This window comes from Salmo trutta, unplaced genomic scaffold (genome assembly GCF_901001165.1).
Source record: "Salmo trutta unplaced genomic scaffold, fSalTru1.1, whole genome shotgun sequence".
In the NCBI taxonomy this organism is placed as follows: Eukaryota; Metazoa; Chordata; class Actinopteri; order Salmoniformes; family Salmonidae; genus Salmo; species Salmo trutta.
Window position 1 is genome coordinate 1,579,909 of NW_021823258.1, and position 26,669 is coordinate 1,606,577.

Here is a 26,669-nt window from a genome sequence, read left to right on the forward strand (position 1 = left end):
CCATTAAACATGACAGCGCTCCGGTCTCCTTAAAAGGAAAGCAACAGTTTAACGCCCTCCAACAGAAATAAACATGTCTGCTGCCGTTCTCTATCCTTTATCGACATGGTGATCAAGACCTGAACTCCTATCAAAAGGGTTGACACATGATACTGAGATAGTTGGCAATGGCATGTCCAGGCTTTACAGATGTGTTGACGAGATCAATCTTTGACAAAACAATAATCTGCAAATAACCCTGAAGAGCATCTGTAACACATGTTTCATCCATCAGTTCTACGGTCGTGTTCTAATCATTTTGTACATAGGAGAAATCAAAGAAAAACTGGTTTGTTTTACATAAAAATTACATTAAAAAAACAGAAGCACAAAACCTATTCACATTCAGACGTCTACCAAAATGTGACTTGTTGCACTGAGAGCCATCTGTGGTAAATCTGAGTTGAACTGAGATGGAGAGAAACTAACATTGATTATCTTCAGTTTTCTTGTTATGTACATGATCATATAAAACCATTCTGCTAGGCAGTGTTAAGTCTGGAATTCAAACTGAATACCTCTACATTTCTCTATTGTTAGTGCAATGTTACGTCATCCATAACAATGATGTTGAGGTCCTCTGTCAGGGTGAGCATGGTGGTAGTAATGCCAGGATAGTGGAGTCCATTCCAGGGACCACCCGTACCACTAATGTACACACGCATGACTAAGTCACTTAGGATGAAAACATCTGAGAAATGGCAGATATTATATTATAGAATTAAACAATCATAAAATGGAGATATTCTGTGTGGATTCCAGACGAGGGCAATTCCAAATCCATCCCTAGCCCCTCCTCCCTAGCACCTCCATTTGCTCTGAAGGGGTTGGATAGGTGGAAGAAAAAAGGCGTAAACTCCATCCAGCCTATCAGAAATCAGAAGACAAGGTGAGTCACAAGTACCATATTGCATCCACCTATCCAAACCCTTCAGATCTACAGGGGTGCCTAGGGAAGATGTTTCTCAATTGTATATCTATGATTCATTGTGTCCTCTCTCATCTCCTTCTCAGAACACATAGGAAGAGAAGATCCAAGGCAAGGAACCTCACATCTTGTTTTCCAATGAGTTTTGAGAAGGATCCAAGGAGAGAAGGTATGAGGAATCAAGAAAATACAATTGAGATTCACCCAGTGTGTGTGTGTATCAGTGGTCTTTGATCTGGTCCTCCTCCTCCAGCTTGCGTATCTCTCCCTTCAGGAAGTTGATGGTCTCTCTGCTGGCCTTCAGTCTATCCTTCAGGTCTGTGATCTCCTGACTGGTCTTCTTCTTCGCTGCTTCCAGCTTCTCCCGCGTCCGCAGCTCCAGCTCCGCAACTACAGACACAGGAAGGAATGGTCAGTCACCAGTGATAGTGTCCACTCAGCACTGCACAGTGGTGGCACTGAACAATGAGGATAAAGACATTGGGTTTTATTGGCTGCCTTTACATAGGCAGTCCAATTCTGATCTTAATGGCAAAGGATCTGATCTGTCAAAAGACCAATAATTGGGCAAAAAATCCTAAGTGGGCTGCCTTTGTAAACGCAGCCATCAACTTTTAATCTAAGCCCATACTGCAGGGTTCCCCAACTGGCGACCCGCTGGCCGAATTTAGACCGCGGTGGTTTTATTAGGCTCCCCAAGTTTTCAGTTCAGCCTCTTAAGAAAAAATATAAATAAATCGGCCAGCGGCTGAATCTAGTTGATGATGTCTATAATTTGAATTGAAACACATTTGCCTGACGAGGCTTAAAAAGGCATTGCTAGATACAGTAGTTACAATATAAATCTACAGGTACTAAATGTACAGGTCTGTTACTGAACTGTATGGGAAAAGTGTGTGCTACTCACACTCAGTCTCGTGCTTATAGGCTCCCAGGGTCAGCTGTCTAGAGGTGCTAAGGAGCTGCTGCATCATGGCTGTGGGGTCCTGGAAGATCTGAGAGGAACAGGAAGGACAGAGAGTTGAGACGGGCCTCTCGGGTTTCTTTCCTCACCTTGCACCTTGTTTCACTTCGCTTCTCATGTCCTCTTTGGTTCACTGTTTGAAAAATAAATAAATAAAATCTCTCACCATTTCATCATAGAATTCAGAGACCACTGTCTTCTTGGGCATGGCACTGGAGTCTGACTGGAAGAGCTTCAGTAGGTGGTAGAGAGTCACCTGTAGACAGACAGACAAACAGACTATCGTGTAACTGGGGGAAGAGGGTCACCTGTAGACAGACAGACTGACTATCATGTAACTGGGGGAAGAGGGTCACCTGTAGACAGACAGACAAACAGACTATCATGTAACTGGGGGAAGAGGGTCACCTGTAGACAGACTGACAAACAGACTATCATGTAACTGGGGGAAGAGGGTCACCTGTAGACAGACTGACAAACAGACTATCATGTAACTGGGGGAAGAGGGTCACCTGTAGACAGACAGACAGACTATCATGTAACTGGGGGAAGAGGGTCACCTGTAGACAGACTGACAGACTATCATGTAACTGGGGGAAGAGGGTCACCTGTAGACAGACAGACAAACAGACTATCATGTAACTGGGGGAAGAGGGTCACCTGTAGACAGACAGACAAACAGACTATCATGTAACTGGGGGAAGAGGTTCACCTGTAGACAGACTGACAGACTATCATGTAACTGGGGGAAGAGGGTCATAAAAAATAATGTAATTGTACAATGAAAATGTAGTCTCAAGTCCACTGTTATTAAGCTATTGTTTTACAATTTGAATGAGTCCTAATTTAGAAAACGTATTGTGTTTTTATCTCTCACCTTCCTATTATTTTATTGTCTTAAACACTCTGAAATTCATCCTCTGTTAAAAAAAGGTGCTATATTAATAAAGACTGATGTGAATGAGGTCCTAAATGACATCGTAGAGCACCACTCACCGGCCTCTCATTGGGGTCGATGAAAAATATCTTGATGATGATCTCAAACTCTCCCCAGCCCGTCTCTGTGATCTCGTACGGAGGCTTGGTCACGACTACAGCGGATCAGAAAGAGAACACCATGAGGTCTCCATGAGCCCTACATTCATGACAAATTACATCACTGTTAATACGTGGATACATTACGAACTTGACTTACCTCTGAGTGGATTCACATAACTTTCATGTAGCTTGAACTGTATTTTCTTCACATATGCAGACATATCCTGGAATATAATTGGGTCAGGTCAATACTGTGGTTATCCAATGAGACCTTGAAGTCAACACCATCCATTTTCCAAGATAAAGTAATCCTTCTAACCACCCCCCCCTTTAAAAGATTTAGATGCACTATTGTAAAGTGGTTGTTCTACTGGATATTATAGGTGAATGCACCAATTTGTAAGTCGCTCTGGATAAGAGCGTCTGCTAAATGACTTAAATGTAATGTAAATGTAATTACAGTTGAGTTTACCTCGTTTCTGTATGGTTTCACATACACAGACCATTGGTGAGTGTGACCATCCTCCTCTCGCTTCTTTCCAAAATACCGAGCAACGTTTCCGAATACGATGGGTTTGACGATCGTAACACCCTGTGGATAACAGACAGATGATGTTTTCTGCAACATCATGCAGATCAATGATGATAATAATATGGTGAACCGGTTAGCATAGACAGTTAGAAGAGATGCGGGTTGTTGCCTGCCTTCCAACCGCGTCCTCACGACAAGCACTTTACTGACACGCTTCCATAGACTTATTAAACATTAAATATCATATAATTAGGTAACACAGTTAGTCAATTTGTCTCTTATTAACATACAACTTTTTATAGTTACCGGTATCAAATATTAGTGACATCCGTCCCCTACCTTCACTCTACCCCCGGAATCTGGTCCAAATTCAGCCATCCTTTTAAACATAGTATAGAGACTAGAAAGTCACGTTAAACTCGTATATGTCACTATAGGACTCTTGCGGTAGTGATTTGGGATGTGTCATTTAATAAGATTGCCATTAAATCTATGAAAACAACACGATTTTACATTGTACACATTTCAAATTGCCAGCCAAACAAGCACCGGAAGTACGTTACATTGTTCGTGGTCCGATGTGAACACCGGAAACAGTCAGAACTAATGTTCTGCTTTGTGCCCTGTAGTAGTAAGTAGCAAGTTTATTAGTTTCTTGCAGTCATATAGACTGAATTGTGTAAACCAATTTACAATCATCAAATATTAAAATCCTAAACTAGCAAAACAATGTTAAACTATGCAATATATACAAAACAACAATAATACAACGACAATGTTTGGGATGGCAGCTTAAAAAAAATACATTTTAGGCGCTTTTAAGAAGGCATTATTAAGGCCCCTGGGCTATATGGTGTGTGCATTGATCCGTTTAGTGAAGTATGAAATGGGAAAGTTCCCGATAAGCAGCCGGCGCGTGTCATAGGAGTGTTCCGTTTGTGGCCGTTGCCGGTTGCCCGTCCAGTAGTCTGCTGTCTAGTTGGGGGAAGCCAGTCTGCAAACAGAGTTCTGCAGGGATTTAGCAAATGTCAGGCAGATCTGCTCCCGTTTGCTTTCCAAGGACATGATTCCGAGGACTTCCCCGGTAGCTGGTGAACGACCCGTCCCGAATTATTCTGCACTCTCTTCTGGACACGACTCAGGGTTCGAGTGATCATCGAAGATAGGCCATTTATACATAATCCCACATCGGCTACTGAAATTAATAAAAGGTATATTTATAAACATGTGTCTGAGCCAAGGCTTCGGACTAGTTGTTTTTATAAGCATTTCTCACCAACTGTAGTCCAAAGGCCAGCAGATGGCGATATCCGAGTCGTCTGCAAAATCCCCACCTGCCAGCCTTTAGTCTACACCAACTGCTTCACACACGGACCTGATCGTTGCAATTTGGATAAATATAATCCAATAGCCTCATATCGTAAGTAATAAACAAAATAAATGGAGTCACAATGTAGTTTCGAATATTTTATTTTTTGAGAAGGCACAAGGTGGTACAAGCTTAGAAAACCTACTGCCTTTATTCTTAATGCAAATATTCTAATAAATCATATAATTAAAATAGCAATATAATCTGAAATAGCAAACATTGACAGTGTTTTAGTCTGCATGGTGGAATAATGCAATAATCAATCCCGTCTGGTTGAGACCTTGCATATTTAATAATTATCCATATGTAATTATGTCCTTACAATGCTATATTGCGAAGAGGAACACAGAGTAGATTGAAAAGCTACGTGTTCAGATTGCAGCCGTCATTCTTCACGGATCTGGAACCGACGACTTACCTTTGGCTGAACGTCATGGAGCTGTAAATTAAATAAGGACAAAAAGAACTACAGCCTAATGTACAATTCAGCATCTGGTGTAAGTGTAACTATGAGTAAATTATATATAAAGATAACCAAGAGCCTTGAAGGGCCGAAAACTACTTTCCCTTTATCGTGTCAATCATACCTGAGGAAAATACAATGGTTTTAAGTTTTGTTGAGTAAATTAGACCATTACAATACTTTCACAGAACAGAAAAACTACACAGTCCTCAGTAATATTCTACGGTCTTATTCCACCCTTTATACATTGCATTCTATTGATTAAGTGTACATCTGATGAAACCAAATCAGCAATGTGACGAGCAGTAATATTTGGCCTAATGGTTCACGAAGACCCGACTTCAAAGACGGAGAAAACTAGTTTATTGAAAACACTCAAAACAAGACAGTGCACCTTAAAAAAAGTTCCATTTCCTGAACACGTCCGAGAGCGAAATTGATCGGGTAAAACCTTGGATCTGATTGTAAAAAGTATTCCAAGGTAATATCTAAGATGGATGCATTATTATATGTACAAAATGACAAAACACTAATTGAGTATAGGTAACACTTGTCGACTGCGTATATATGTACAGTATTGACGTATCAAACCAGTTTCAAATCAGCTCCACTCAAATATTCAACCGGTTTGAAAAGACGTTGGGCTGGAAAACAATTCGTAATGATCAGCGAATAGTTAACACAGCATTCATAACCTATCCATTAGCACAATAAACATGGTATAATAGCTACATAGAGCATTATGAATGCTTTACAACATATTAAATATCTCAGTGCATTTATACAATAAATGCAATACAAAAGTCCCACGTATAAAAGAAAGTGTTTGTCATGCAAACTTTACCTGAAGGAGTACTTTACTAAAGTTCCATCCAATAACATTGTAAAGTGCTCAAAATGCTCTTTGTAGCTAGTGGGCAATATTTATTAAAAACTTGGAGATATTTATGTGCCAATAGTTGGATGTAAAGTCTAACCAGTAAATTGTAAAAAATGTTAAGTTGACTGAAGCAGTGGTTTCAGTGAATGATCGAAGCCACAATAACCAACTAAATAACTATCTTTAAAATGGCAACGCAATGCAAGCAGGAGAGCACCACCTAAGTCTATCAGGGCCATGTAGAAAATACATGGGAGTAAATGGGGAGGTAGGTATTACTGCCTTAAAACAGGCATCGATATCAGTTATTTCAATCTGGCAGACCAGTCAGTGCACAGACCCTGAGAAACTAGGGAAGGATTGTGCTCTCATGCTTTACAAAATGGACACCTCACTTGAATACTCTTATTACTGTAATTCCCCATCCATTTACAACACCCTTTTACAACACCCTCACTACTGTAATCCCTATCCATTTACGACATCCAGCCCCTCATTACTACTGTAATCCCCATCCATTTACAACACCCAGTCCCTCGGCCTGGTCTCAGACCCTCACTACTGTAATCCCCATCCATTTACTACACCTAGCCCCTCAGCCTTATCCCAGAACCTCACTACTGTAATCCCTATCCATTTACTACACCTAGCCCTTTGGCTTGGTCCCAGAAGGGGATCGTACAAAACAGGATCAATGCATTAGCCAGCTAACTTTGATAAACAACCAGAAATAACATTTAATTTTGTGGTTCATTAAGAAAGCTGAACTTAGACATGTGTTTAAGTTGAGTCAAGCTTCTATTCCCAACAAAAATCTAAAAGTTAATTCAGAATATTTAAGCAAATTAGCTGGCTAACGCATTGGTCCTGCCTTGTAGTATACCGATCAGGTCTGTATGCGTTTTAGCCAACTACTCTGGCTAGCAATGTTATTGCTATTCAATGTAGGCTGGACAACAAGTCAAGACTCGGCCAAAATATATACAGATCTGGGACCAGGCTACCACAACCCTCACTGGGCGAAACCAGTGAGACAAGCACCTCAATAAGAAATCAGTGCAGTACATCAGCCAGCCAATCGGAGCACAAGTTTGCAGATAAGGGACTAATTCTGTTCACAGAAGTAGTAGTAGTAGTATTATTGTCCAGATCTGTGAAGTTTGCATCAACTATCACTAAAATAATTCCATATAACTCAATCATTTGTTCTACTTGTGTCATGAATTTTAGGGTAATGAACCCTTGGAATGTACTTCCTGGTAACATGAAAAAAAAGAATCAAGAAATAAAAAAATAATAAAACTAAAAAATGTTTGCCCAAGTATAATCAAGTCCTGAATACCTCTAAAATCAGTTAGCCAAGACATGGATTTTCACTTTTGGTATTCAAATGGCATACAGTAGTATACGGAGACTAAAAACAAAATGTTCGCCAAACAAGTAGCTACATTTTAAGTAGAACTTTTAGAACAAACTAATAAGTCAAAGATGAAAATATCTGTCACATGATCATTCAATGCAAAAGTAGCTACGCTAAATTCAGTCAGGTTTCACTAATTCTGGGCATCAGGACAAATACAACCTTTTGGTCAACTGTGCTTAAATTTGGTCAATAACAGCACAACATCGCAACTTAAGTGAGAGTAAATTTAAAAGAACTATTTCGTAAAATTCAACATGAAAAATGTATGCAGGCAAAAACGTACACATTTAAATTATTATTAAGTGTCAAAACCCCAGTAAACAGTTTATTACAACACAGAATCTATTTTAATATTCAAAGCAGAGACATTTACAAACATTATCCTAACGAGGAAAGTAGGGAGGGGCACGAGAGGAAATAAAGATGAAAAACCAAAGAAAAAAAAAACTCCCTGTAAAATCAACTCTAACCTGACAAAATGTACACATTATAGCAGTCAAAAGCTGTCCGTTTTGGAATAGAGCAGGCAAATGTAGTAATTTGTTATTTTCGCAAAGCTTGAAGAAGCCTGTCAACACAGGTAGGTAATCATTTTTTTCGTTCACATCAAATAAAATTTCAGTAAAAATAAAAATAGCTGTTGAGAAGTTTTTTTTATATACCATGAGTATGATTTTAAAGAACACTACTTATAACCTTACACAGCTGTGAGCGATTCCCAGGTAGTCAGTCCCCTGGAAACCATGGAGACACAGACAGAGGGGGGGACTAGTTGACAAGGCGATCCTGAAGTAGGGCCTGCTGGTTGAGACGAGGCGTCCTCGTCCCTGTCCTCTTCCGTAGGCTGAAATGTGTGAAAACGAAGGGTGGAGTTTGGTTTGGGGCAGCCCAACAATATACAGTTTGTTGTTTGTGTCATACCCCCTCTAATTTTACAGCATACACAGAGGACACAAAACAAAGACATGCAGGTACTGCTTTTTCTAATGGTAGTCAACTTGTCAGAGTGATTCCACATTACAGTGAGTAAGGAAGAACAACGTAGTGCCCACAATGACCCTGCTATACTGTTGAGATCTGAATTTAGTAGGTTTTCAAAATGTGCCATGCGCTAAGTACTCAACTCATTTCAGAGAAGGTTTACAATCAATTTGTGTGGATAGGATAAACCTGTTTAAGGCTGCTCACAAAACATCTTCTAATCTAATGTAGAAGTGCATGGGCAGAAGATGGTATCTACAGAACGCTCAATCCCAACCCCTAGACCGTACGTACTTCTCAATATCTTTAGAGGATTTCACAGATGGACACAATATGGTATTAAGTCTACCTTGTCCTCTGATAGGTGGAAGTAATGTGAGAATTCCACCTATCAAATCCTCTCAGATTTCAACAAGTCCATAAGACCAGAAGGTCTAAGCGGCCGGTTTGGTATTGGTCCCCTAGTCTAAGAGGTGACGAGGGCAGTTTTTCCAGAAGTTATCCCAGATTTTACCTATTGGATAGGATTTAAACGCATAGAAATAATAAATAGAACAGACGATTCATTGACTTGGATGCAGACCCTCGTTCTAGTCATTCTACAGCTATGCATTTAAAGCTATCCAATAGGTGAAAACCTATTAGATAACATATGGAAAAAAATAAACTGGGCCTGGAGCACTGGGAAAAGCAGAGGACAAACATGTTCAGGTTTACATAGAGGAACAGTAGTATTACATCAGGATGAATGTATAAAAACACTCTTATATCAGTGGTCTGAAGCATCTCACAAAGCTAGATCCTGGCATGGACAACATTACACTGATAATTCATTGGAATTGCAAACCACATAACCATTCATTAATATTTCAGTTCATAGCTCACTCCAGACAGTTTCCAAACTCATACACCAGGTAAAGGAATATGCTGTACGGTTTGGTTGTCTTTGACAATTTCCATTAAAAAAAAATATCTATAATTATTAGTTTAATTGTTTATCAATACTATTTTTAATTAAATTAAAGCCAGGTACTGCTCTATGAGTGAATTTACATGGTGCATAGTTGGCAAGATCACATTTAGAAAGTGAATAATACCAACATTTCATTGAACAGACGTCCCATCACCCTCCACAATCATTTCTGATCCACTGAGCATCTCAAAGGGCCCACAGCATCATCAAGACATGTTCTCAAAACACTACAAATCAATTAGAATTATAACTAACGGATTAAAGAATGTGACCAGGTATAGACCTGGTACTATCTTCCTGCAGAGTCTATTTTTACAGGAGACATTGAAAGTGTTTACGGTGGTTGAACAGTCATCAAAATGACCCTTCCTGAGATGGTGTGGACACCAATGAGTGTTGCAGGAACCACATGATGTGTAGTTGTGAAGGATGAATACACCAGAGAGAGAGAGAGAAACAGTTAAAACAGCAGCAGAAATATGGTAGCAGGAAATCAGGGCTGCTTTCTCCATGCCTGCAAAACATCACTGACACCTATAGACAAATTGGAAAAATAGCTAGTCATTTCTTCCCTGTAGGGGGCACATGATCCCAACGCTAAATGAAACAACGTTAAGATCTGTGAACATAGATTGACAGGTAGTAAGCATAGATCAAAGCATTTCCTTTACCATGACGTGAGACAAATAGGACTGTACAGGATAATAAAGTAACCCCCTCTTAAGTTTGTTCCCTTGAGATTTAACAGTAATGACCAAAACTAAGATTTTTAGATTGATTTGTCAGTTGTATTATTAAAAGGATTACATTTATTTGAATAATTTAACAAAATGCTATTGCCATTTAATAATGGAGAAAACAAATGCAGAGAAGTTACTTCATCGAACATGTACATTCAAAGGAGTAATCCCATTTAATGCAAGCATGGAGTCACTAATCAGCAAACTAACCAATATAATATATATAACAACCGGTAATACAATCAGATGTTGGGGTATACATTCAAATCACTATGGGGATTTACAACGTCAACATTCAATTTGAGTGAGCATCAACCCATTTAAAAATAGGACAAATACCACAACATTCTTTTCTTGACTACGCCATTTCAGTCAAACACCCATTGACCTTCAATCCCTACAAGATATTTGTCAAGGTACCATGTCAAAATTGTCTGGCCGTTGATTTCAAACTACAGCCTAAAAACAAGACAACCGATAGTAAAATCTTGAGATCCACTTCAAATAGGTGTACCATTTGAAACCTAAAATATCCACATTAACAAAATGGCTGCCATTTAATTGTGGACAATAGTGATGATTCTTTAGTCCTCATTGAAATATCAGATAAGTACTGTACCTGTATTGATTGATATTTTCAGCATCTTTGAAGTACTGTACCTCGGGCAAAAATATTTCTATCATTTTCTTATTTGTTTACAAGATCAGCACATTGTGATTCACAGTATTAAGGGATGAAAAGTAATCAAATTGACCGAAAATTTACAGGCAAACAGAAATTGCTAGGGCCCTATAAAATCAATAGAATTTTCCCCCTGCCTATTTTCATTTTAAATATATAAAAACATTGGATGTTAAGTACACAACCATGTTTACACATCAGCAGACCAGAAATGTACATTTTTGGGTGTAGTTACCCTTTAATTCAACTGTGCACCAGCAAGCGTCACTTTGGTTAGCGATGTTTCTGTAGCACTCATGTGATGGCAGAGTTTGCTAAACAAATGGCCAGTGGATTTATGCAAATAATCATGATACCATTCTGCCAAGTAAATATGAACTACAGAGAAGCCTTTTGGGAAAACCTTTCCATCTACCAGAAGACTGCCGTCATTATATTAGCATCATCGCTAACGGCTTAACAAAGTGGTGGACAAATTTAATTTTCAAATAGCTTCAACACATTTAGTTGACGTCCTACTAGCTTCAATTCCCTTTAGTTGATTTCCTGCTAACATTATTGAATATTGATTCATTCCGTTTTAATGTCTGGATTCTGTCCGCGTTCTCCACAGTGTGGATTTTATAGGGCCCTACATGGCCATGAAGTAAATATATATATTATCATCATCATCATGTATAACCCTATGTTACCATCAAGATATACAAAATGGATCAAAACCTGAGCCCAATTTTTTTGGAACTCAAACCTTCAATGTTAGGGAACAAGCGCAAAAAAATGGCACATACAGAAATGTAAAAGGTAAAAACCAGGTTCATCTTATGTTAACAGCACCAAGAGCAGCAGCACCAAGAGCAGCAGCAAGACTCAAAACGCTCTGTTTTACAAAAATGGGGCTTTAGAGTGAAGACCATGACCAACGATGCTACAGGACACATAGCGGGCTAGTTACCACATTCCTGTCAACCGTTAAGGGAGTATGACCAGATAACTATTTGCCTAAAATTAATATAGACAAAACACTTTACCAGCTTGATATCAATGCCATTAATTATACAAAAACATTATCAAAATCCCTTTTGTTCAAGACCATCAATTTCAGCGTGATGAAATGAAAAATATGTCAAAGACATTTGTCAAGTTCACAGACAATATACCAAAATCATTTCAATTTTTTAAACTCCAAAACCATACTTTGGCTTATACTATAGGTTAGAGAACTGACAGTGGTTTTAAAATAGTTTAGACATTTCAATTGGCATGTAACCATTACCTCAGGTTAAAAAGAGTCAGGAAACACCTAGAGTTTGGTCATCATTTGGTGGCCTACAGAACAATTCATCCAACCCCCTTAAGTTGTAGCGTCACAGAGTTCAACCTTGACAACGTTTGAACACTGGAAAATGTACACTAATCATTTCTTGGCACATTGTGGCATCAGTGTCAAAGAAACCCTTCAATAAACTATTTGCGTATTTTACAACTTTCACAGGTGTTGATCACTGGTCATATAAAGTACTTTTTCAAAGGTTTAAAAAACATTTTCAAGCTTAGCAGGGCTTACATATAAAACCTCCCCTACAACACACATGCAGTAGAAGCCTGACGACACAGTCAATGTTCAAAGGATGAAAGTAAAACACGGTCAAAACCTACAAGTTTCAGACAAATAATATATATACACATATACCAGCAATGAGTCAGTACTGGTCAAGACTACAACAATGACTGATGGAACAATGCCTTACCTACCACCTCCACCTACCGTAGGCTCCGTAGGGCGCGTCATGTCCCGCTCTGGGCCTCTTGTTCTGGGGCGTAGCGACCCGGCCCCTGGCCTGCATTAAGCTGAGGGAGAAGAGTGGTGAGACCGTTACGGGTAAGGAGTTTGAACGGGCATACACACCTCCCCTAACGATGTCGGTACTCCCTCTCACGGTCTCTTTCGCGTTCACGTTCTCTGTCCCCGCGGTGCCGTTCTCGCTCCCGGCTGCGTTCGCGGTAGTAGTCCTCGTGGCGGTCGCGGCTACGGGACTTGTGGCGCCGGCTCTTCTCCCGGGATCGGCTGTGGTCACGCTCCCTCGACCTCTCGCGTCTTTTGGGGGCAGAACTTACATTCATACATCAAACTCTTAACCCACCGCCAAAGCAGGTCTGTCCATCGGCCAAAACCATCAATAATACCAGAAATAATGACGTCATCAATACAACTGTCAGTAACACTTTGATCTGTCAATCAATTACATTTGAGACAATATTACAGAGCGTTTTATAGTAAGTGCATTCAACTAAAGTGGATGAAACATCTCAGCACCACTCCCAGCCAATAAGAACAGGAATACAAGCTCCATGACTAGCAGGTACTGATCATCACCATGAGTTATCACACACCTTCAATTCATTCATATCACTTCTCTCAGTTGTCTATTATAAAAACCAGGGTTGGAGTCAAAGATCGGTAAATTCCATTATAATTCCAGTCAATTCAGAAAGTGAACCATATTAAAATTCAAGAAGAATTAAAATTTCTGTGTGCTTCCTGAATTGAAATGGAAGTGACCCCCCCAACCCTGATAGGAACCACAGGAGAACGAGGAAGAGGCTGTATTTACCTGGAGGCAGAGCCGTAGGACTTGTTCTCGATGCCGTGGAGACAGTCCTGCAGAGAGCTGATGAGAACTTTGCAGCGGTCGTCAGCAGATACCTTAGACTGCTTGATCAGAGAGATGGCTGTCACCAGAGTCTCTATGGCACTGCCATAGTCAGCTAATGGACAAAGGAAGACATCACATGGGTATAGCTCAGACACTTAGATAAGGGACACTTGTGAAAGTACGCAATACAATCTACAAGCAGCACATAGATAAAATGTGTGTGTGTGTGTATTCAGCCCCTCTGTAGAGTGTGTTGTAGTATTTGTGAGGTGTGTATTCAGCCCCTCTGTAGAGGGTGTTGCAGTATTTGTGAGGTGTGTGTGAGTGTGTATTCAGCCCCTCTGTAGAGTGTGTTGTAGTATTTGTGAGGCGTGAGTGTGTATTCAGCCCCTCTGTAGAGTGTGTTGTAGTATTTGTGATGTGTGAGTGTGTATTCAGCCCCTCTGTAGAGGGTGTTGTAGTATTTGTGAGGTGTGAGTGCGTTTAGGGCATGGTCCATACCAGCGCTAGCATCTGACACCGCCCTAGAGATGGCACTACTGGAGATGGCTCGGTTCCGGTTCATGATCTCCTCAAACTCTGCCTCACTCAGCGGTGTCCGCGCCGACTCCATCTCCCTGGGACAGAGACAAGCAGGAGAGAGACAGCATCAATATCTAAAAACAACGGTCCTCTAACTCAATGACAAACTCAGAACCACCAGATACAGGAAAGAGGACGTTTAAGAGGAAGGAAAAGCTATTTTTTCAATGAGTGTTTCCTAACTCCTCGCCTTCTCAAAAGTCATTGGAGGAGAAGGTCAGAGGGGAGGGACCATGGCTGTTCTCCACCAATGAATTTTGCGAGGTTGCAAGATAGAGAAATTGATCAAGAGCAAGGAGAGATTGAGAAAACAGAGGGGTGAGACAATCAGATGAGTCAAGGAACACAGTTAATGGACAGCTAAAACTACACAGCAGATGAAACCATGTTATCCAAGCCTGTGGGAATTAACACCAGTGATAACTAGCTCATCTAAGGAAATACACAAGACACACCACACAGTTCACTAACGCTTATCAAAACCGTAGCTCGGCCAATCCATCAACCACAACAAGCATCCACTCTCAAAATGCAACAAAGCCAGGCACCAGGTCATTACAGGGGAAGCTAGTTCCTAATGTTGGTTCAACGGTCTGGCAGTATTTCTACTAACCCTGGGTCACTCGCATTGTGCAAGTGTTGGCCGCCATTTTTCAGATCGACCAAACCCTCGTTAATCCAGGGGTCTGGGCAGCCGCGGGGCAGGGGGGCCCTGAGGTCAAACTCACAGATTAGCGGGGGACGCTGGTTACTGTAGGCAGCCAGAGGAGGGAGGGAGGGAGGGAAGGATGGAGGAAGGGAGATTCAGGAGGGTCACTAAAGAAACCACGCTTCTTAGTCAAAATACTAACGTAAAAGACCCCCCTTTAAAAGACGCCCCCACACAAACACAAACGATGGCGGACTGTTGCTAAGGGAACCTGACAGTGCTATAATAGAAGGTGTTGGAGGATTTCCTTGTTGCTTCTACCACAGCTGTTCTACATACTGAAATCAATTCTGACTAAAACTGGCAGTATTTGACATTCAATAGATCAGTTTTCTTCAAACACAAACCATCATCTAGAGTACAGTAAATGAGGTTGGAACAGAACCAATGAAGAAGAGGAGGAGGAGAGGGGAAACAACTGACTTTCTGTAGAGCTGGCAGTACGTGATGTCATGATCCTGTTGGGTTATATTACCTGCCGGCGGGTCCGAAGTCTCCCCGGTCATATGGAGGTGGCCGTCCATAGGGGTCGTTGGGCCCGTTGGGGCCCCTGCCGTCCCCTCCAGGAGGGCCCCCCATGTTGTTAGGACCCCCAGGAGGAGGGAAGAACGCTGGGTTGACATGGGGAGCCGGTGGGGGACCTCCAGGTCGGGGCCCGGTCATGTGTGGTGGGGGAGCGAGGGCCAGAGGCGGTCCAAGGGGACCAGGGGGGCGAGGAGGAAAATGACCAGGGGGTGGAGGGCCCTGTTGGGGGGGTGGGGGGCCAGGAGGAGGGCCGAAGCCGTGTGGGGGAGGGCCAGGGGGGAGAGGACCCATGGGGGGCTGGCCAAACTGGCCGGGGAACATGACCGGGGGTGGTGGGCGGTCGCCACGGTTGGGGGGGCCTTGCATGGGAGGGGGGAGGCCCTGTCCTGGGGGAGGGGGGCCTAGGGGTCCAGGGGGACCTAGTGGGCCAGGAGGGGGTCGAGGTGGGCCCTGCATACCACCTGGAACACAGAAACACAAAACAGAACCTTCTTGAGTTTGGATTCACTACCAACTGTTTGAAAGCAAATTAAAGCATTGTGGTGTCCCAGTGTCAGCAGGCGGCACCGAGCAGCTCCCAGTGTCAGCAGGCGGCACCGAGCAGCTCCCAGTGTCAGCAGGCGGCACCGAGCAGCTCCCAGTGTCAGCAGGCGGCACCGAGCAGCTCCCAGTGTCAGCAGGCGGCACCGAGCAGCTCCCAGTGTCAGCAGGCGGCACCGAGCAGCTCCCAGTGTCAGCAGGCGGCACCGAGCAGCTCCCAGTGTCAGTAGGCGGCACCGAGCAGCTCCCAGTGTCAGTAGGCGGCACCGAGCAGCTCCCAGTGTCAGCAGGCGGCACCGAGCAGCTCCCAGTGTCAGCAGGCGGCACAGAGCAGCTCCCAGTGTCAGCAGGCGGCACAGAGCAGCTCCCAGTGTCAGTAGGCGGCACCGAGCAGCTCCCAGTGTCAGCAGGCGGCACCGAGCAGCTCCCAGTGTCAGCAGGCGGCACCGAGCAGCTCCCAGTGTCAGTAGGCGGCACCGAGCAGTTCTTGGAATCCAGAGACCACAAACAGGGAACTCAAGTACTGCAGCAAATGTCTTAGCTTGGGTTTGATGACTTCTGGATAGGAATTGGGCCATTTTAAGTTGCATGACGTGTTGGTGAAAATGTTAAAATGTGTGATCCTGTATGTTTCAGTCACTGCCTTGGCGGCCACCTCGACTTAGTGGGATCAAAGTTAAAGCTTAGAAGGAAACACAGCAAAGGACTGAAACAGAAGCCGTGAACACTGACGTTGTACAACATGAAGGACCACATTTACATCTCTGACTGTTTGACACAAGGGGTGGGCTGCATCAACTCTTAAACTGGGTTAAATCAAATTATCTATTCATCTTGTTGCACCACATTTTACATTAATCCTAGTTAAATTAAATCCTTCCTCTAATCTAAATGTATTTTTCAATTTAAACCTAGATACATTTTAAGCCTGTTGCTCAATGAATACAAAAAGTTCAGATTGGAGATGAATTCTAAACTGCCCCTTGTGGTGGAACTGATAAAATGGCAGCATATCTACAGTGGAGAGACCAAAACGACACTTCCTCAGAGAATAAATTAGACAGGTTGAATCCTGTTGAGGTTTAGAATAATTAACTCATTATTAGTAGGCTATTTACGTTCCCAATTTGTACAACAATTGAACTGGGGTTGTGATATGCCCAGCCTTGGTACGAATGATGATATTATGGAACATGCTGTAACGGGCCTGATAACGCTAACATTGTAGTGAAGTAGCATTAACGTTCATTTTAACATGCATTATATGCATTGATATTTGCCTGTTATTTATGCTCACTAAATATTGGTGGGTTGAGTTGTCCATCGTCATAATAGGAGTTATGGAGAGGGGCAAACTGCTGGGGAAATCATCTCATATCTTCTGGGTGATGGGATCAATTCCCTTGGATGGAGGCCCTCCCTCCGGTCTGAAACAGACCCCGCCTCTACTCTGCCGCATCCTGTTTGGCTTTCGTGCTGAAGTTTTATCCAGCCTGCTTTCATCTGATTTAGGTCCCTCTTCTCTTGAATCCGTGCCGATCCATTAAATCTGTTGCATAAAATGGTCCAAGTGTCTTCCTTCTTTATGACAGTCGTGTGGTCTGTCTTTTTATCCTCCAGCACATTACTAAATTCCCCCAGCAGCTCCGACAATATATATTTATTTTTTCATAAACTGATACATTTGAACTTCTTTGACGTGCCATGATCAGGTGGCTAGCGGACAAATAATACATGGCTAAATAACGTTAAGTAATGACAATACATAATATGGTATGCTAGCTAGCTTGGTTTATAAACTAGCTAGCTACAGTTGCTAACAAATTAGTTCTGTCTAGTACTGGCAAATAACGGATTTTATTTCAAATCAGCCAACCCATGAGAACCTTTCACAATGGAGTTACAGTAGTTCTAACATTACATTGTTTTTATTTTATCAAGAAACAGCAACTTTGTGGCCTCATTTGTCAAGTCTTCTGATCCCTCCTGTCTCAGCCTCCAGTATTTATGCTGCAGTAGTTTATGTGCCGGGGGGCTAGGGTCAGTCTGTTACATCTGGAGTGTTTCTCTTGTCTTATCCGGTGTCCTGTGTGAATTTATATATGCTCTCTCTAATTCTCTCTCTCTTTCTTTCTTTCTCTCTCTTGGAGGACCTGAGCCCTAGGACCCTGCCTCAGGACTACCTGGCATGATGACTCCTTGCTGTCCCCAGTCCACCTGGCCATGCTGCTGCTCCAGTTTCAACTGTTCTGCCTGCGGCTATGGAACCCTGACCTGTTCACCGGACGTGCTTGTTGCACCCTCGACAACTACTATGATTATTATTATTTGACCATGCTGGTCATTTATGAACATTTGAACATCTTGACCATGTTCTGTTATAATATCCACCCGGCACAGCCAGAAGAGGACTGGCCACCCCTCATAGCCTGGTTCCTCTCTAGGGTTTTTCCTAGGTTTTTTGCCTTTCTAGGGAGTTTTTCCTAGCCACCGTGCTTCTTTCACATGCATTGCTTGCTGTTTGGGGTTTTAGGCTGGGTTTCTATGTAGCACTTCAGCTGATGTACGAAGGGCTATATAAATAAATTTGATTTTGATTTGAAGTAGGCTAGCTACTTCGTTTCAATTCACGAAATACCGAATATATTGGTGTAACATGTCACTAATGATATTTTAAAACCGTTAATCACGGATTTACTGATCCAGATTTTAAATGAAGTGGTGCAACACATCTCAGATTAATTATAACCCTAGATTAGCTCTAATCCGAGATTATAACCCTAGATTAGCTCTAATCCGAGATTATAACCCTAGATTAGCTCTAATCCCAGATTAATTATAACCCTAGATTAGCTCTAATCCGAGATTATAACCCTAGATTAGCTCTAATCCCAGATTAATTATAACCCTAGATTAGCTCTAATCCCAGATTAATTTATACCATGTTGGTGCAACCCACCTTAGGTGTCCTGTGAATCAAAATTAAAGATTTAGCGAGACCAACATTTCAGATTTTTCCAGATATTAGCAATGAAAGCCAAGAACCAGTAGGCCGAGTATCAGGACAGACTGGTCTGGATGGCTGGAAAGACCAGCTTGGTATGGAGCACACAGGACAGACAGGTCTGGATGGTAAGAGGTCAGCCATCCAAGACACCCCTTCTATACTCATTGTGTTGTCTAGCTTCAGGAGTGCTGGCCAGGACACTGTCAGAACAGCCAATAGAAACAGAACAAGCAAAAAATCATATAAAGATTGACAGTTAAGACAGAATGATCAATAACCCAGGATTTAAAAGTGGGGAAGAAGAAGAAGCTTGGTCAGTCAGTCAGTCAGTCAGCCCAGGACTCCATAGACAGACAGGCCTTAATAAAGAGGCTTGGTCAGTCAGTCAGTCAGTCAGTGCAGGACTCCATAGACAGACAGGCCTTAATAAAGAGGCTTGGTCAGTCAGTCAGTCAGTCAGTGCAGGACTCCATAGACAGACAGGCCTTAATAAAGAGGCTTGGTCAGTCAGTCAGTCAGTCTGCCCAGGACTCCATAGACAGACAGGCCTTAATAAAAAGAACATGTAAGCAGGGGGGAGAGGGGGCGGGGGGGAGGGTAATCATTCTTATTTAGTACATTAGCACTGTGAAGGGCTGCAAAAATCCAAAACATTACCAAAATTCCCAGGTTGGAGGATTCCATTGCAGCAAATTCCCTGCGGATTACATAAATCCTCCAACTGGGATTTGTGGAAAATCTGGGATTTTTGGGAAGATTTGGGGAAATTTGCCAACCCTAGCACTGTTGTCAACAGGAGTCGAGGCATTTCACCTCTGGGTCGCCAATTCCCATCACGTCCCGGCGGGAAGCAATTGAAATTCATATCCATCAGGTGGCCTTCTTGGTGTCTATGGTTAATGAGTTCAGGTGGCCTCATCCCCGACCCTAGTGGGAGAAAAACACAATCACAACCAGGCTGGTGCCACAGTGACCTCACTGGCCATTCGGCCAATGGCAGCAGCGCAGCTAGCAACATAGGAAGAAGTTGCCAAAGCAAAAAATAAAGTGTGTTTTTTTTTTTTTTTTTTATCTGAAGGGGGTAAAGATGAGACAAACTGGATAAAATAAATGTTGAATATTACCCCCCTCCCCAAGTACTTCACTCAACTTCTGAAAGCAAGGGGACAGAGAACAGGAGTCAGACTGGATTGAAACGGCCACATGTGAAAGAGAGATGGTAGGTTGGTGCTTTCCAACCAATCCTTTCCACATTGGTCACATGGAAGCCAGGATAACACTCAGACAGGAGGACCCATCTTCAGTTCAGTCCATAACACCAACAGTACTGGCCTGGCTGTCAGTGTAACATCCATTCACACTGCTTACAGCAGAAACAGTACAACAGAAAGGAAGCCATTTCATTGGTTGTAGTCAGGGCACGGTTTAAATTTAACCAATTAAAATGGGCTTCCTTTCTGGTGTACTGTTTTTCAGGGTATCTGCAGGTTCTATTTAGTTGAATTTAAGACTTATACAACCTTTTTAATGCCACTTGGAATGCAATTTAATAGTTCTTTTGAGGTCTGCCACAGCTGCTAATATTCCCTCCAGAAATGAGCCCATGTTGGCAAAAACGAGTCTTTTTAGGACTGGCTGTTTTTCCAGTGCCAAGACAGACATAAAATAAGTTAGCCATTTCATCTATTTGTTCAGGAAACGCATGATGGTTATATTTTCATGTGCAACATGTCAAAATAGGATCCAGAATAATCAGATATCCATTTGGATCTTTAGAGATGAATTAGCCTGAATGTTTTTGGTACCCATTGGCCTGGGGCCTAGGCTATTCACCGCCTGAGGAAGTGGGAACACATTAGCTAGATCGCTAAGTCTAAATATGATACTGCTGTTAGATAGCCATGCAATTGATTTAACAGGAAATGTCCTACAAAAACACTCCATCGGTAGACCTATATAAGCTACTTGTATCCACCGTGAATGGCCCACTCCGCTCCATTCCACTGTGACATCATCTCAATGACATACTCTGTAAAGAGGTGTTATTGGCCCACTCCGCTGTGACATCATCTCAATGACATACTCTGTAAAGAGGTGTTATTGGCCCACTCCGCTGTGACATCATCTCAATGACATACTCTGTAAAGAGGTGTTATTGGCCCACTCCGCTGTGACATCATCTCAATTACATACTCTGTAAGGTGGTGTTATTGGCCCACTCCGCTGTGACATCATCTCAATTACATACTCTGTAAGGTGGTGTTATTGGCCCACTCCGCTGTGACATCATCTCAATAACATACTCTGTAAAGTGGTGTTATTTCATCTATATTGACAGTTGAGAAATAATTGATACACTCACAATAACCTGCGGCTGCCCTATTTTTAATCAGTGCATTTGTATGGGCTAATAGCAGTACGGCCAAATGTTCTAATAGTTTTAGATTCAAAAATAAATAGAATAGCTAAATAAATAAATAAAATAGCAAAATTAATCCTTGGTAATACTTTCTTAAAACAATTTCATATAGCCGAATAGGCCCCCCAAGTTTAGACTGGGATTAGAAAGACAGAGATTAGACTGTTAAACTCTAAAAATAAGGAGTTAAATGTTCAAGGACTGACACATCAGAACCAACTTCCTTTAGAGTTTGGGAGTCTACTACCATCTATTATTCCATGTAGTGAATCGTATTCAATGCGTTTGCATTGGGGCTAACAGCAGTAAGGCCAAATAAAAATGTTAATCCCCACAAAAATGTTGCTATATATTTTGATACTTCAAGGGGTCTTAAAATTCAAAAGCAAATACACTGAACTAAAATATAAAGACACAACACAAATTGTAGGTCCCATGTTTCATAAACAATATATATCTCAAATGTGTCAAAATGTGTTTACATCCCTGTTAGTGAGCATTTCTTGTTTTCCAAGATAATCCATCCACTGGACAGGTGTGGCATATCAAGAAACTGATTAAACAGCATGATCATTACACAGGTGCACCTTGTGCCCAGGTGACAATAAAAGGCCACTAAAACACAATGCCACAGATGTCTCAAGTTGAGGGAGTGTGCAATTGGCATGCTGACTGAATTAATGTCCACCAGAGCTGTTGCCAGAAAATGTAATGTTAATTTCTCTACCACAAGCCACCTTCAACGTCATTTTAGAGAATTTGGCAGTACGTCCAACCAGCCTCACAACCGTAGAACACGTGTATGGCTTTGTGTGGGTGAGCGGTTTGCTGACGTCAACGTTGTGAACAGAGTGCCCCATGTTGGCGGTGGGTTATGGTATGGGCATGCATAAGCTACAGACAACCTACACAATTGCATTTTATATCGATGGCAATTTGAATGCGGAGATACCATGGCGAGATCCCGAGGCGCATTTTGTTTAAGGTATCTGTGACCAACTGATACCTAATCATGTGAAATCCATAGATTACGGCCTAACTTATATACTTCAATTGACTGATTTCCTTATATAAACTGTAACTCGGTATAATCTTAAATTCTTGCGTTTATTTTTGTTCAGTATAGTAAAATGATCCTTGGTATGACCTTGTTAAAATAATTCCATATAGCTTAGTAGAACCCCACCCCCCGGCTTAGACAGGGCTTTGACTTATGGGTAACAGTAAGTCCATTTAAAAACATGTGGTTGGATAGCTCTCTCCAACATCTTGAAAGTGGCCTCCAGTATTATGACCTTCCGTTGTTTAGATTTTTTTGCCGCGTGTCAACAATTAAGCAGCAGCACAATATAACAAACACTGTAGTCATCTCTGACACATTTTTTTAAGACCTTTGAAAACTGAATTTAAGATACTTTAAAGACTTATAAATCAATTTAAGACAGACTTTATAAGAACCAGCAGACACCCTGGTTTTAGCCGAGAGCAGTGTGAACGGACCTGGAGTGGGAAGAGTACTCACCTGGGAAGTGTGGCGGTGGCCCTCCGGGTCCGATGGGCCCAGGGAACCGGTCTCCTCCAGGGCCAGGAGGGCCAGGGAAGCGGCCTCGGCCCCTACCCATGCCCATGGGGAAGCCACCGCGGGGGCCCATGGTGGGGGGTCCCGCCTTCCCATCGCCGGACATCTGCCCACCCGATGTACCTGGGCATAAAGGGAAAGAAGAGGGCGGAGAGAACATTCAAATCCCCAACTCATTGTGCTCATCCAATTAGTTAGTTCTGAGCGCTAAAACTCTAATTAGTTCACTAAATCAATGCATTTATTCAAATAAATGTAGTTATTAGTCAAAATTATAAACTATTTTTCGAGAATTTCTGCATTGACAGCAGAGGCAGATTCAAGCCCCAAATACTTGGGTCTGCTTCAGTGTATTTGGGTCTAGCCAGGTTATCAGACCTACCTTGTCATTAAACCGTGCAGAAAAACCAGATAACTAACATATAATAATTATTCTAGAACTCTAATTGGCCATCCCAGCGGGAGGCACGCAGGTTCACCTACTTTTCCGAGACTGCATCTCGAACTGGCTGAGGGACTGCTTGTTGCAGGGGGTAACAATGGGGTTCTGTCCGTGTAGCTCCCGTTTAGCCAGCAGGTCCAGTAGCTTCCTAGAGGACGCGTCTGAGCCCACACACACCAGGGCAAACCTAATGGGACACACCAGGGCATAACGGGACCAAGTCACCATCTCTATCTTTCCTTCTGGCTTTTATTTGGGCATTTCTTTCTGTTTATCGCTTTAAAATAATTGATTAAATGAGGCTCAGAGTACAACTACCTGTGTGTAGTTCAAAGGTATTAGGAAAGTCATCCACAAAAAAACACAGTGTGTTGAGAGTGTCAGTGTGTAATATGAGGGATCATGAAAGGCAAGGAGGAAGCTCACCCTTTACTCTGCCCGTTGGCTCTGTTCTCAAAGAACTTGATCTCCAGCAAATCCTTAATGCCTATTGATCCAATGGCGTCTGTCAAATCTTCGTCTGTTGTCCACTGGAAAGGGGAGGCACTTTTTACATCAAGACCCATGACATAATTGATGCACATTAAGGGCTGGTGTCCCTGACCCCCACTAAGCCCATCTCTGGACTAAAAAAAAACACTTCCAATGGCGATTCTCAAAGACCCACTGGCAACGCTTTTTAACTCCGGAAGTAAGCTTAATGTGGGTCTGAGTAACTGGCCCGTTTAGATTTATCTTTGTGATTCAGCAGACGCTCTTATCCAAACCCATAACCTACCCATGTGAGATTGCCTATGTACAGGGCGATCCTCTTGCCAGTGTACGTGTAAACCACGTTGGGCGGGGTGCTCTTGTTCCCCTCGGAGCCAGCAGGTGGGGGTAGGTTGTCCAGGTAGTCCCGGTCCTCAGGTGCGTCTCCGTTATTATTGGCCGAAGGAGAGATAACATCGTCATACAAGTCTATCTGGTCATGGGCAGGGTAGTCTGATTCCTGTGGTGGGGGGGAATAGAACACAATGGGTCAACCTTACATCACAGTCAGTCAATCAATAGTTGTGCTCCAGGTTGTCTTTAATGCCCTTTGAGATTGTTCCTTCATGTCAATGTTGGGTCCTACAGTGATATCAACAGAGACGATCTGGAACGAGCCCAACAACACGCTTTGACACGTGTGGCGGTCAGAGAGCAGAATGAGGTCTTAGCCATTTTGCAGTTACACGATTTGTGATATTCAGGACATGAAATACAAAGATGCAGACATTATTGCCTGAATAGGCAAACAATGTGAGCCACATTATCTAGCCAACATTTCAATAGTAACAGTTTGTTGCCTAAAGCTGGTTCTATGAGTCCAACAGCATGTATAAAATTGTGGACAGTCCCTGTGCTAATGAGGTCCTAACAAACACTATCAAGTTACTTTGCTTTGAGTCAACAACACAGAATTTAAATAAGTAAAACAGCCAAATGAGTGTTTGCAATATGCAGATTTGTTTGGTACAAATGGATACTGCTCTGGAGATTATGACTAGAAACATTTTTTAAAGCAGTGTGTGTAGACTGAAGTGTTGTGTATGCACAGAAGCACATTGAAAAGACTGCAAGTATGACCAACCTCAGCATACACAACACTTCAGTCTACACACACTGCATCAGAGTGCAGTTGGCAATCTTTGCACAAAGCTGAAATGCGAAACCATAGAGATATCCGCATTTTGGTGTGAGAACTGGGTCAAATATCCCCAAGTAAATTTACAACCAGAGATAACAAGTCCTATGTGATTGATTAATGAGAATCAAACTAATCTCAAAACGAATAGCATTTCCATCTTAACTCTTCCTGAACTGCACTGTTGGGTTAAGGGCTGTAAGTAAGCATTTCATGGTAGTGTGCAATTGTTGTATTCGGCGCATGTGACAAATAGTTTGATTTGAATAGGATTTCCATTTGGCATTAACAAAAATACAGAAAAATAACAAAAATATCAGATTTACAAAGGCAGTTGATAACAAAATGATTCATGTTTGTGCAACATGGTATCTTGAAGACGGTTTTTGTTGCTTTGAGAAAAGACGAGCAACATCAACATAGCAGCTAACTTTTAGCCTAGCCAGCAAGCAGCGGGCGTGACGCCGAGAGAAACAACCTTTTTAAAACAGTCTCCGACCGGAGGGAAACTACAAACCTTCACTCCCCCCCAAAAAACTCGTTATTAGCATACAGTCCCTATTGTTTTATACTATTAGCTAAACAGTTACACGGTAATGTGTAACTAGGTAGTTGAACACCAGTATAATGTTAGCGCACGACGACAAACCAGGCCAGGGTTTTTGTGTTGTGCGCGGCCTTCCCCGCCACTTCGCCTCCAGTACAACAAGCTTCTGTCGTTAACAATGGAACGACCACGTTGGCTTGCAAAGTCAAACATATTTACCTACCAAATGTATACATTAGCCAACAAACATTATAGAAAACCAAGACGTACACAACATTCACGTTACTATTTTTTTTTTTTTTTTTTCAATATTTGACAAGCTATTGCGTAGTTGCAATTCAAAAATGCTGCGGCAAACACAGGCAACGCTTTGCAGGTCTCATCGGACGCCAGATAGCTCGGTTTAACTTTCAATAAGCATTTTAGCGAATAAAAATCATAGGGCAAACCACAAATATGTCTATAACGGTGTAGGATTTAAGCAAATGTAACGGTTTGCATACCTGGTTGAAATCCTCTTCAACATCGGCGTAGATGTCGATGTGATCAACTCCGTCAGCCATTTTCCAGACCACCTCCTCCACCGATCGACCTGAACAAGACAAAATGCAAACAGGAAAGCAGAAAACGTCACATCTGGGGCCAATAATCTAGTTATCACATTTTCTATTACAAACATTGCTAAAACTGTTTGAATGACAGTGGTGTTTTGTTTGGGGTACATGTAACTATGTACATTATGTATAAACATGACGTTTCTGCTTATTTTGCCAAAATGTTCTCTTATTCACTGGTTTATTGAATATCAATTCCTATTACTCATACTCTGAGTATAGTAGGTTACTGTCTAGAAAATTGTTTTGAATATGATTTATTCTGCATTGGAGAAAGAGTAGAGAGGGGTGTGCAGCGAGTTCGCACAATCTGCACAACACTCTTTAAATTAGGTGGATTTGATTTATCTCCCCCTAAATGCCGGATCGG

At 42.2% G+C, this 26,669-nt stretch overlaps 2 protein-coding genes across 7 annotated transcripts; both read right to left on the reverse strand.

The window, feature by feature from the left end:
• Positions 1-81: 81 nt before the first annotated feature.
• On the reverse strand, positions 82-4,755 carry LOC115189957 (YEATS domain-containing protein 4). The gene is made up of 7 exons (XM_029748486.1): positions 3,841-4,755; positions 3,442-3,561; positions 3,127-3,193; positions 2,928-3,022; positions 2,098-2,187; positions 1,875-1,962; positions 82-1,357 (listed from the first exon to the last, which is right to left on the reverse strand). The coding sequence occupies exons 1-7, from the start codon at positions 3,889-3,891 to the stop codon at positions 1,188-1,190; spliced, it is 681 nt and encodes a 226-aa protein (XP_029604346.1). The 5' UTR covers positions 3,892-4,755; the 3' UTR covers positions 82-1,187.
• A 924-nt stretch (positions 4,756-5,679) lies between these two features.
• On the reverse strand, positions 5,680-26,314 carry LOC115189950 (cleavage and polyadenylation specificity factor subunit 6). Of its 6 annotated transcripts, none has more exons than XM_029748467.1 (12): positions 26,189-26,314; positions 24,248-24,460; positions 23,896-23,999; positions 23,511-23,656; positions 22,971-23,150; positions 19,843-19,956; positions 15,433-15,943; positions 14,862-14,999; positions 14,168-14,283; positions 13,625-13,778; positions 12,919-13,122; positions 5,680-8,480 (listed from the first exon to the last, which is right to left on the reverse strand). In XM_029748467.1, exons 1-11 carry the CDS (start codon positions 26,246-26,248, stop codon positions 12,924-12,926), a joined length of 1,935 nt encoding a protein of 644 aa, XP_029604327.1. In that variant the 5' UTR covers positions 26,249-26,314; the 3' UTR covers positions 5,680-8,480; positions 12,919-12,923. The 6 variants fall into 6 exon arrangements, with proteins under 6 accessions (XP_029604327.1, XP_029604328.1, XP_029604325.1 ...); XM_029748468.1 differs by having other exon boundaries at positions 12,919-13,107; positions 22,971-23,156; XM_029748465.1 differs by having other exon boundaries at positions 22,971-23,156.
• Positions 26,315-26,669: the final 355 nt, after the last annotated feature.

Coding starts and splice junctions, on each gene's coding strand:
- LOC115189957 (XM_029748486.1), bottom strand. CDS start 3,891: ATGTTTAAAAGGATGGCTGAATTTGGACCAGATTCCGGGGGTAGAGTG. Junction 2,188..2,927: donor TCGACCCCAATGAGAGGCCG/GTGAGTGGTGCT, acceptor GTCTGTCTACAG/GTGACTCTCTACCACCTACT. Junction 1,963..2,097: donor CTGAATTCTATGATGAAATG/GTGAGAGATTTT, acceptor TGTTCCTCTCAG/ATCTTCCAGGACCCCACAGC.
- LOC115189950 (XM_029748465.1), bottom strand. CDS start 26,248: ATGGCTGACGGAGTTGATCACATCGACATCTACGCCGATGTTGAAGAG. Junction 24,461..26,188: donor TTGAAGAGGATTTCAACCAG/GTATGCAAACCG, acceptor CCCCCACCACAG/GAATCAGACTACCCTGCCCA. Junction 14,284..14,861: donor CACAATGCGAGTGACCCAGG/GTTAGTAGAAAT, acceptor TCTCTGTCCCAG/GGAGATGGAGTCGGCGCGGA.